Below are 11,162 nucleotides of genomic sequence, written 5' to 3'. Positions count from 1 at the left end.
ATATAATTCCCAAGCGAAACACACATCCGATATCACCATTTTGCATCGTCTTCGATTTCAAGAAACCGACGAAATGTCTGTAGCAAACCTGAGCACCTCAGTCGAAACCGACCAGCTGATGATTCTTTGCAGAGTATCATTGAGAGGGGATGTGCCTGCCTTAGAAGCATTGCTTCAAGAAGATGAGCTCACTCTTGATAGGGCCTCAGTTACATGCTTCCATATTAGAAAACAACCACGAAAGAGGGGTATATATTTCAATATGAGAAAACATCTCCAAAAAAGATGATGAGTTTGTTAATGCCTCAGATGACAATGGCAACACTATTTTGCACCTTTCTGCAATCCTCAAACAAGTGGAGGTGTGTGTACCCTGCCAGTTTATTTTCGGAATTACCAATTAGGATCCACAGATTAATCTTTTCCCGATATTAATCAAAATCAAAATATCCCTTCTTTCTGTGCAGACTACAAAATACTTGCTTTTGGAGACGAGCATCAAAACAAACGCAAATGCCTTAAACAGAAATGGTTTTACTGCACTGGATGCTGTAGAGCATAGCCCAAGGGATTCAAAAGGCCTGGAGATACAGATAATTCTTCTTGAAGCTGGTGTTCACAGGAATAGAGTCCGCAATAATCTCCCATCAACATTATCATCAGCATCAGCAGCAGCAGCAAATGGATGCTATTTCATTAGAAAGTGCAAAATCATGGATAGATACTTCAAAAATGTTGGCAAGCGGTTGGAAGAGGCACGCGGAAATATACTTGTAGCAGCTACTGTGACAGCTAGCATAACTTTCCAAGCTGGGATAAACCCACCAGATATTAAAGCTGATGGGCAAAAGGACACAAATTTAGTTGCTGTTCCACCAGTTGCTCCTGAAAATTTTATTGACGGTCTTCAATATTTTACCCCCTGGGGTTCAGATTATTTCTGGTACTACAACACCGTCGCTTTGATGCTCTCCCTTATATTGATCCTGTTGATGCTTAGTGGAATCCCTTTCAGAAATAAATTTTCAAGAATTTTCCTAGTAATAATCATGTGCTTCACTGTCCTATACATATCACAAGCCTATTTCTTTGCTGTGGCGTTGCACATTCCGGAGAAGTATCTGTGGCATAGTGCAGCAGGGCTATCATTGTTGGTAATTGCAATTATAGTTCCTTTATTGTTTTACTCAATTATATTGTTACATGTCGTTGCCTCTCTGATCTACCTGGTTCGGATGATCTGGAAATGTATCACTCGATCAAAAGTCAAAATGAATCGGGTTTGGTTAGGGGTGCTTTTTATAGCTGGCATGATTCGGTTCACAGTGAAGAAGGTTCACAGGTTTTGGTGTAAGATTAGGAACAAGAATAGAGAATTGCAGGAACAGGAAAACACAACCTCGGGAGTACAAATGAATAGCTTGATTTAGGACTGAGCATGTTTCATCAAGTTTGAAATATTGCATGATTAGCTCATTATAGTACTGCACTACTAGAATTTTCTGTAATACTATTATGATATTATGAGTTTGAAGTGTATCTAATTATTGTGGTATGCATAAATTATTATGAGTGTATTTATGTACTGAGTAGCTGTCTATTTACTAGTAATTTTTTGGTATTAAGGTACAAAAAAACCCCTAAACTAATTGGAGATGTGCGATTAAGTCCTCATACTTCAAAATAGCTTGATATCACTTTTCAATTTTTTTTAAAAGGTACAAATAACTCCAAAATTCTAACACCATTAGAATATCAGTAAATAATGGGTCTACTTAAAATGTTAACCAATCGCACAATGACAAGAGTTAGCTGATGCTGATCCGGTAGTGTCAACTAGGCGATTCTCAACGGCTTCAACAGCAGAGACTATCGGACATGAAGATAGGAAGCCAAAATCTCTCTTTTTAAAACGGCCGGAAGGTGGCGCTTTTAAGGAAAGTTTGGATCAAGAGTGGGCAATGATCTGATTTGAGTCAGGGGAAGACTTTCAGGCTCTACGGAGTGAATCCGGGTGATGAAATCCCAGTCACTCTCCTGATTATCCTGAGCCGCGCGCAATCAAGCAAAGCAATCCAAACAATAAGCATTCAAACCATAGACATTCACCACATAAACCAAGAATCACAAGTACAATCAATCACAAACCACTGAAAAATAGGAAAAGAGTCAAAGTAGAACCTCTGTCAGCGGAACCCTCACTTGCTTGCAAACACTATATTTTCTTTTTTGTTAAAAAATTAATTAAAATACTAAAATAAATAAATAAACAAAATAACTTTTCTCTTCCATCTTCTTCTTCTTCAATTATTCCTCCAATCCCTAATAAAACTGATTACACTGATCAATCACCATGTTTCAAGAATAAAACATAATCAATCAAAATAAAATTGGTTGAATATAAAGCATCCAAAATTGGCTGCCTTTTAGCAATTTTAGTTGGGTGAACCATTCAAAATCCAATTGGATGCTGATCCAGAAGGTCCTTGGAATAAAGAGGAGGCTGACTTACTAGAGAAGCAACCTCCAATGCTCGCCTTTTGCAGAAACAGCATTGCCAGGAAGTGAAACAAGAAAAGCTCGACAAGGATGAACAACATCGGTGGCGAGGGCAATGAGTGGTAGTAATGGCGATGAACAACGGCAACGACGAGGGCGAGGCAAGTGAATGGTAGCAGTGGCGAAGGTGAGGGCGGTACAATAGTGATGGTGAGAAAATGGCCTTGCAATGATGAGACCTACTATTATTATTACTGATTGAGAATACGATAGTGGTGACTGGCTTGTAGGGGCGGTTGGTGGCGATCAGTTGAAGTTGATATTTATCTTTTTATTTTTTTAAAAGAGAATCTAATTATTTTTTTATTTTTATTTTTTTAAAAGAAAAAAGAGCTAGATGTCATAATATTAGTGGTTTGTATTTTTAGTGTACCACATTCCTAATGGAGTAAAAAGTGTTAGTAATTTTGGGTTTATTTGTATCTTTTAAAGATGATATTGAGCCATTTTGAAGTACGAGGGTTTAATTGCACATCTCCAATTGATTTAGGGGCTTTTCTTTCGTACCTTATGCCTTTTTTTTTTTTTTTTAATCAGAAGAACAAATGTCTTACAATAGTATATCTTCCATACACACTGAAAATAAATTGCAAATTGGCAATTCAGAAGCTTATTCTGTTCTAAGAGTTCATTAGAGTATAAAATTAGCTGAATTTTTTGTCCAGCTAAATTGAGATTGTTTATTTTGTATAAAAATTATATTCTATATTGACGTGAAAAATTATTATAAGATGATGAGAGAAATGAATTAAAAAAAAGATGATGCGAAAAATATAATTATATTGACAACCATACGAATCTACAATAAGTAAAAATAAGTCATGTCAAATTGATTTAACTTAATGAATGTAAAATATAATTCAAAATCTTATTTAATTTCTATTATGCAATTGTAAAAGATTTTTATTATAAACTTATTTATTTATTTAATACGTTAAATGATGATATTAAAAAACTTAAAATATTAAAAACTCTAATAAGAAAGATTCCTAAAATAATGAATGTGATTCTAATTTTACCATTATGTCTTTTGTTAAACTTCTTTTGTTATAATTACTAAACTTATATACATATAAATTTTTAAATATTAAACGTATAAGAATAAATATACTATTTGTCCAATTCATTTGTTATGTATATACTATTTAATCTCATAGCTTTTGTATATTAGGATACTGGCATGAGATTTAATAATTTGTTCAACTAACACAAAAAAAAAAAAGAAGTTAATTTTATTAAAATTTAAAATGTTTTTAATACTTAATAATTTTAACAAATAAATGTTTTTTAAAAAAACTCAATAGGCCAAGATAGAGATATTTATTCCAATATACAAATATGTTCCTGCATTTTTTTATTATATCAAAACCTCCTTAAATTTTAATAGAACTAACTACTATTTCTTACTATGTTAGTTGTAGGACTAAACTAATAATTTAAAATTACAGTTTGATTCTTAAATTTATTATTAAATATCAAACTTATCCAAAATATATTTTATTATTAAGAATAAAATCTTATTTTTAGCATAAATTAATTTTAATATCAATTAAAATATTTAGTATCAATTAAAATAATTAATTAATATTCTTTTTTCGTGCTCTATTTTTTTTATTTTTAATATAGTTTAATTTTACTGTTTAATAAGAATAATAATTTTTAACAATTTATTTTATTTAAATAGTTAAAAATAAACTACATAGTAATATTAAACAAATAAAAAAAGTGTTTTTAATACATCTAAATTTTTCTACAAGAAAGATATAACTAATTAAAATGAAATATCTTATGGCAACCAAAAAAGGGTGTATTGGTTGTTTACAAAATTAATTTCAACTAAATTTTTTTGCTTCGAATGACTTGAGAATTAAAACCAAATATTAGTGGAAGTAATTAACCAATCCAATATGAGAATACAAGCAATAAGATAAACACAAGTAAAATAAAAGAGCTTAAGGAAGAGAAAATCAAACTTAAGAATCTGCAGTGGTTCGGTCTACATCTAATATTCAAGCTTCACTTGAGATTTTCAATATCAATGATCCTTTTATGGGTGCAAGATCAAACTCAAGTGTTTCTAAGCTCACACTCAAACTTCTTACAAGTATTTCAATGGCTAACACTCAAACCAAGAATCTTTTTATGGTTAATACTCAAACCATTACAAGAAAACAAACTTAATCTCTTTCTACCCCAACTCTCTTTACCTAAGAAAGTGTTTAGAAAGTATTATGATGTTTTCTAAACAACCCAATCAAGATTCGGCCTTGAATCTTGTTAGAAAGATGTTTTAACCATGTTACAATAAAAACCCAACTTACTCTCTATAAATAAGCTCAAGAATAAAAGTAAAGTGAGTTCACTACTCTCACACAAATTGTTTCAATCTAAAGAATGAAGAACAAGAGGGTGGTATGATGATGATTTATTCTCACATTGATGTTTGGAAGTATTTTACTTGTATATGCACTTTAGAGAATTCAAGAATCTTTGTATTCTATGTCCTAAATGAGTATTTATAGCTCCAAGCAAGAACTAGTTGTTATCCCCTTTAAAATGAAGTTATAGTTGTTTAAAAGGTATCACAGGCATGAATAAGATTTTACAACTGTGAAGGATGCAACGCCTATAATTCCTTCACTTCAATTGCTCTAAAAACTGGTTTTCCAAGTGTTCACTACCGTCAATAATTGTTCACGAGCCCGAAGAACCTTTTCCATGGCTATGAACGCAAGCCGTGAATGCTTCTGCCAATTTTCTGCTTTTTAGTCATGGGTGTGAATTTTATGCCCAAGCATAACCATTTCAAAACTCAAAATCTAGAGCTATACAACTCTAAATGATAAATTATTTTTTCAGAAACTTTGCTCAATCTACTACAATTTTATAGTTTTGAGAAACTGGAAAATCAACCATCTTCATATCCCAAAAAATCAGAACATTTTATTGTTCATATAGTCTTGACAGTTTGGACATACTTCAGTATTTTGGCCGTTGCGCTTTCCATACACCTTGGATTGATGTAAGAAATTTTCCATATGAAACTAGACTTTCAAGGCTATAAATCTAAAGAAAGATATATTAAAATTCTTCTTGTAGAAATAATGCCATTAATTCTAATTGACTTTATCTGTTGCAATACAATCTGACAGCTTGAGCATAATTCACTCAAAAATTCAAAACTCTATTTTTCAAGCTCCAAAAGTTATACTAATTTTTTTTTTCTGAAAGTAGACTGATGTAGCTGTCCATTCATATATGGCTTGTCCTCGTAAACTCTTTCAAGTAGTACAGTTTATTCTTTAAACTTCAGCAACCGTTTTACTCTCACAGAGATCATCCTTGCTCGTATGAGTTTCTTGCCTTCACATGCTCTTTGGATTACCTTTATATGCTCTATCACTCTTTTCATCTTTATTACTTCATGATTTTATCTTGATTTTTATATTGACTCAAGTCTTCAAAACTTTAACTCTTGAATCAACATTCATGCTTATATCTCCATCTTTATCTTGCATACTCCAAACATTGAATATATTTGCTTCATTGCAGTAATGGCAATAAAAGAGTACATACTAACAACAATAAAACTAAACAATATTGTTAGTGGTAATAATATTTTACACCATCAAGATCACAGATGAAACATTAGAATCAATATTCTCCCCCTTTTTGATAATGCCTAAACATTGATGCAGTACTCAAAATAATTCTCTCTTTTTAGAATCACTCAAAAAAGAGTCACTAACATAAAGTGTAAATATTATAAATACAATAATTTAAAATGGATTTACGAAATCAAAAGATACATGTATATTCCAATTTTTTTGTGACTTGAGGATCTTCATGATATATGTACTCCCCTTTAAAAAGGTGATATTTGCATAACTAAAAATATATCTCCCCTCAAACCATAACTTTTGGCATAAACTATGAATTTCTATAAAATATGAAGAATGATTTTGACCATTTTATAAATATATGATGAAATAAATATCAGTTAATCCTGTGATCATTTGAAACCTTAGAGAATGAGAATGTATATTTAAACACTTCAATTATAAGATATAAAACATAAGTGAGGGTTTATTATACTCCCCTCAGTATGATAAAAACTTGATGTATAATTCTCCATTTTTTGTGGCAAGATTTGAAGAGTGGATAATTTAGCTCCTCCAACTTATTTCCAACCTTTGTAGCTTGATCAATTGACATTTGAATGTTGGAGAGAGTTTTTGAAACTTAAATGACTTTCCACTTTCATCCTTATTAAGTTTGATTGTTGTGCTCATTAGAGTCTTGCTTGGCTTGGCTTGGCTTGGCTTGGCTTAGCTTTTTTCATACCAAACTTTTTGAGTAAGTCTTTGATGTATTCGCTTGATTGATGAAAATCCCTTCATCAGCAAATACTTAATTTGAAGTCCAAGAAAGTACTTAATCTCCTCTATTATGCTTACACTACAAGAAATTACACTTTTTATGACGAATTTTTTTCCACATATTAAATCTCGTGACAATATATTAACTAAAAATTACGAAATACACAATCGTCAGTGTAACATTTTATTTTATGACGATTTTTATTTTTATTACTGTTAATATATTATATTGTCACTATATTGTATATATTATAACAAATTGAAGTTTTTTGTCACTTTCGTTATTAGAGGTGGAATTGTGCACCAAAACTCTGGAGGGAAATCGTTTAGTGCAAATTGATGGTTATTGATGATGATGGTTAGTCTCACAAAATATTTCTTTTAATGACGATATCATATTTTGTCAGTAATTAGTTGAAAAATTTAGTGACATCGCTATTCGTTACCATTGTTGACATTTAGTGACAATAAATATTGATTCATCATAATTGTATTTAGCGGCAAAACTTAATATAAAAAATTTTGGAGGAAAATTTTTAAGACAGAAAATTCTTATGTTATGACAATTTGTATTGTCACAGATATAAATTTGAAGTAATAATCTATAACAATTATTTTTTAATATAGAATATTGTAGAAGTAATAATCTATAACAATTATTTTTTCCACAAATATTAACTTTATATGACCAAATAAAATAAACTTGAGGGTCTAATAGAAATTTACTAAAGCAAAGTTATTAAAATAAATAACATGTTCTAGAGAGGGATCAAAACACCATCTCTCTTTCTTCATTGTACATAATCGTCTTCTCCGTTTCACCGTTTATATTTTTTAAATTTTTTATTTTTTTCTACAAATTGTATTATGTATGTTAATATGACACTAATCATATAATCTTTACTTGTAATATGTTTTTTTAACTAATTAATAGAATACAAAAGATCTCGTACCATTTTGTTATGTAAATTCTTACTAATTATTCTCTCTTTAATACTAAAATAAAATATTAATAAGTATTTAGATTCAGTTAAATGATATAATTTTATTTCTTATAAAGTTATTTCATCTCAGTCTATTTTGTTAATTTCGACCGGAATAGACATTTTATCCCAATTTCGGTCGTTCTAATCTAAAATGGTTGAAATTTTCATCGATATGAAGAAAAAAAAAGATAATAAAATGAGACATTCCAATCGGAATGGAATAGAATCAATAACCTTAATTATCACATCATCATTTCAATCAATAAGAAAGTAGGTGGAAGTCCTATATTTGTTGTTTTTATTATTTTCTAACTATAAAAATGGTACTATACGTTCATGTCATCTAAAACTAATAGACATTCGAGACTTTGTTAAGAGAGTAGTTAATTTGTGCCAACTCTAAAGGTTAGAGTTCTAATGGGAAAAAAAGACGTTATATAGTTTAATTTAAGGTCCAATTTGTTCCTTTGGCCACTTTTTTAATATCAATTATAATGCTATCTAATCTAACTTTCTGAACTTTAATTCTTAACCCAAAACCCATTACTTTTTAACTTTTAAAGATCGATTTCTCTTTTTGGAAAAATTTGGGAAAAAGAATTTACAGATATCTCATGTGCATGCAATGATAAAAATGTATGCGAACCTTGGACTTCCGTTCTAGCCTATGCCTACCAGACATTTACATTAATTTCCTGAAGTGCAATGGCGTGGCTTTGTATGCATCACACTGCGTCATAGGTTTGGTTGTTGGTGAATTTCCTCTCAAGGACAAGTTATGTGTGGCTTCTAGCGCAGGCCATCGCTATCACGCTCATGTTTTTGGCATTCAGGTCATAATAGCATTGGAGAAAATTCTTGTGTTTAACTTGAACAGGGAAAATTCTTGTCTAGTACTAATAAGAAAGTCATGCAATATCACAAATACATAAACAGGCTCAGTCCTAAATCAAGCTATTAATTTGTTCTCCCGAGGTTGTGGTTTGCTGGTCCTGTAATTCTCTGTTCTTGTTCCTAATCTTACACCAAAACCTGTGAACCTTCTTATCCTGAACCGAATAACTTGAATTATGCCAGCTACAGAAAACACTCCTAATAAAACGCAATGCGTTTTGACTTAATCTACAGATAAATTTCCAGATCATCCGAACCAGGTAGATCAGAGAGGCAACGACATGTAACAATATTATTGAGTAAAACAATAAAGGAACTGTAAGTGCAATTACCAACAATGATAGCCCTGCTGCACTATGCCACTGATACTGCTCCGGAAAGTGCAACGCCGCAGCAAAGAAATAGGCTTGTGATATGTATAGGACAGTGAAGCACATGACTACTACTAGGAAAATTCTTGAAAATTTATTTCTGAAAGGGATTCCACTAAGCATCAACAGGATCAATACAAGGGAGAGCATCAAAGAGACGGTGTTGTAGTACCAGAAAGTTAAATCTGAACCCCGGCGGGTCAAATATTGAAGACCGTCAATAAAATTTTCAGGAGCAACTGGTGGAAGAGCAACTAAATTTGTGTCCTTTTGCCCATCAGCTTTAATATCTGGTGGGCTTATCCCAGCTTGGAAAGTTATACTAGCTGTCACAGTAGCTGCTACAAGTATATTTCCGCGTGCCTCTTCCAACCGCTTGCCAACATTTATGAAGTATCTATCCATGATTTTGCACTTTCTAATGAAATAGCATCCATTTGCTGCTGCTGCTGATGATGATGATAATGTTGATGGGAGATTATTGAGGACTCTGTTCCTGTGAACACCAGCTTCAAGAAGAATGATCTGTATCTCCAGGCCTTTTGAATCCTTTGGGCTATGCTCTACAGCATCCAGTGCAGTAAAACCATTTCTGTTCAAGGCATTTGCGTTTGTTTTGATGCTCGTCTCCAAAAGCAAGTATTTTGTAGTCTGCACAGAAAGAAGGGATATATTGATTTTTAATATCGGGAAAAGATTAATCTGCGGATCCTAATTGGTAATTCCGAAAAGAAACTGGCAGGGTACACATACCTCCACTTGTTTGAGGATTGCAGAAAGGTGCAAAATAGTGTTGCCATTGTCATCTGAGGCATTAACAAACTCATCATCTCTTGCTGTTTCAACCAATAACTTTAGAGCTTCCAGCCGGTTATATTCTACACACAAGTGCAAGATTGTCTTTCCATGATCCAGTTTCTCGGTCATTGAATCTGGACAAATTCTGAGCAGTTCTTTCATAATATCAATTCTTCCTTTTATAGCTGCCAAGTGCAGCGGGATTCTGCCTTCTTGATCACGAGCAGAGCAGGCGTCAGGACTTGCATCTAACAATTCTTTCACAATATCGAGATAGCCCTCTGCGGAAGCCAAGTGAAGAGGCAACCGACGATGAGAGTCCAATTCATTGGAAAGTTTAGGCTTTCGACTAAGAAGTGCTCGGGCAAAATGGAGGTGACCAAGCATTGCAGCTATGTGTAAGGGAGTTTCATGGAAGCATGTAACTGAGGCCCTATCAAGAATGAGCTCATCTTCTTGAAGCAATGCTTCTAAGGCAGGCACATCCCCTCTCAATGATACTTTGCAAAGAATCATCAGCTGGTCGGTTTCGACTGAGGTGCTCAGGTTTGCTACAGACATTTCGTCGGTTTCTTGAAATCGAAGACGATGCAAATGGTGATATCGGATGTGTGTTTCGCTTGGGAATTATATATGAAGATATATATGTATTGTTTTTACGTAGTGGAATTCAAGCTGAAAGTTGAACCTTTGGTGGGCAAAATGTAGTTAGACTCTCTCTATAGTCAAGTCAATCTATTTAAGAAAGGGTTTTAGTACAACTTGCAATTTCTTATGATAGTTTGGTTTTAATGTAAACCTAACATCTAATGGTAAATTAAATTTCCAAAACTTTTAGATTAAACTTTGTTTGATTATTTAATTATATAAAAGCTTTAGGAATTAGGAATTGATTCATTTCATTCTCATAGGACGAAAGAAATATTAACCTACAAGTTATTTCTATTGACCTATTGTTACAAAGGTGGCTTCTAATGTTACTTTGTTTAAAACAAAGTAATTTGACTGTATTTTAAAGACTATTGATTTATAAATATGTTCAATCTTGTCTGTTAAAATTTATATCTAAAGTGAGTGGTAATTAGTTGAATTCTTCCATAAATTTATTTTTACTTCACCACTATAATTTACAAAAAAAATTGATAAATTTATAAAAAAATAATAATAATTCTTAT

The 11,162-nt window shown here is 32.1% G+C and overlaps 2 protein-coding genes across 2 annotated transcripts; one reads left to right on the top strand and one right to left on the bottom strand.

The window, feature by feature from the left end:
- Positions 1-1,582, top strand: LOC8284681. Its single transcript, XM_015720638.3, has 2 exons — positions 1-362; positions 468-1,582. The coding sequence occupies exon 2, from the start codon at positions 714-716 to the stop codon at positions 1,428-1,430; it is 717 nt and encodes a 238-aa protein (XP_015576124.3). The 5' UTR covers positions 1-362; positions 468-713; the 3' UTR covers positions 1,431-1,582.
- Positions 1,583-8,633: 7,051 nt separating this feature from the next.
- On the bottom strand, positions 8,634-10,858 carry LOC112535252 (ankyrin repeat-containing protein ITN1). Its single transcript, XM_025157741.2, has 2 exons — positions 9,943-10,858; positions 8,634-9,840 (listed from the first exon to the last, which is right to left on the bottom strand). Exons 1-2 carry the CDS (start codon positions 10,546-10,548, stop codon positions 8,869-8,871), a joined length of 1,578 nt encoding a protein of 525 aa, XP_025013509.2. The 5' UTR covers positions 10,549-10,858; the 3' UTR covers positions 8,634-8,868.
- Positions 10,859-11,162: the final 304 nt, after the last annotated feature.

Source organism: Ricinus communis, chromosome 8 (assembly GCF_019578655.1).
Source record: "Ricinus communis isolate WT05 ecotype wild-type chromosome 8, ASM1957865v1, whole genome shotgun sequence".
NCBI lineage: Eukaryota > Viridiplantae > Streptophyta > Magnoliopsida > Malpighiales > Euphorbiaceae > Ricinus > Ricinus communis.
This window is presented reverse-complemented; position numbering and strand designations above follow the sequence as displayed.

Bases quoted from the DNA above. Each gene is read 5' to 3' on its own strand.
- LOC8284681 (XM_015720638.3), top strand. From the start codon at position 714: ATGGATAGATACTTCAAAAATGTTGGCAAGCGGTTGGAAGAGGCACGC.
- LOC112535252 (XM_025157741.2), bottom strand. From the start codon at position 10,548: ATGTCTGTAGCAAACCTGAGCACCTCAGTCGAAACCGACCAGCTGATG. The intron at 9,841-9,942 runs GTATGTGTACCC...CTTTCTGTGCAG, and splicing joins CAATCCTCAAACAAGTGGAG to ACTACAAAATACTTGCTTTT.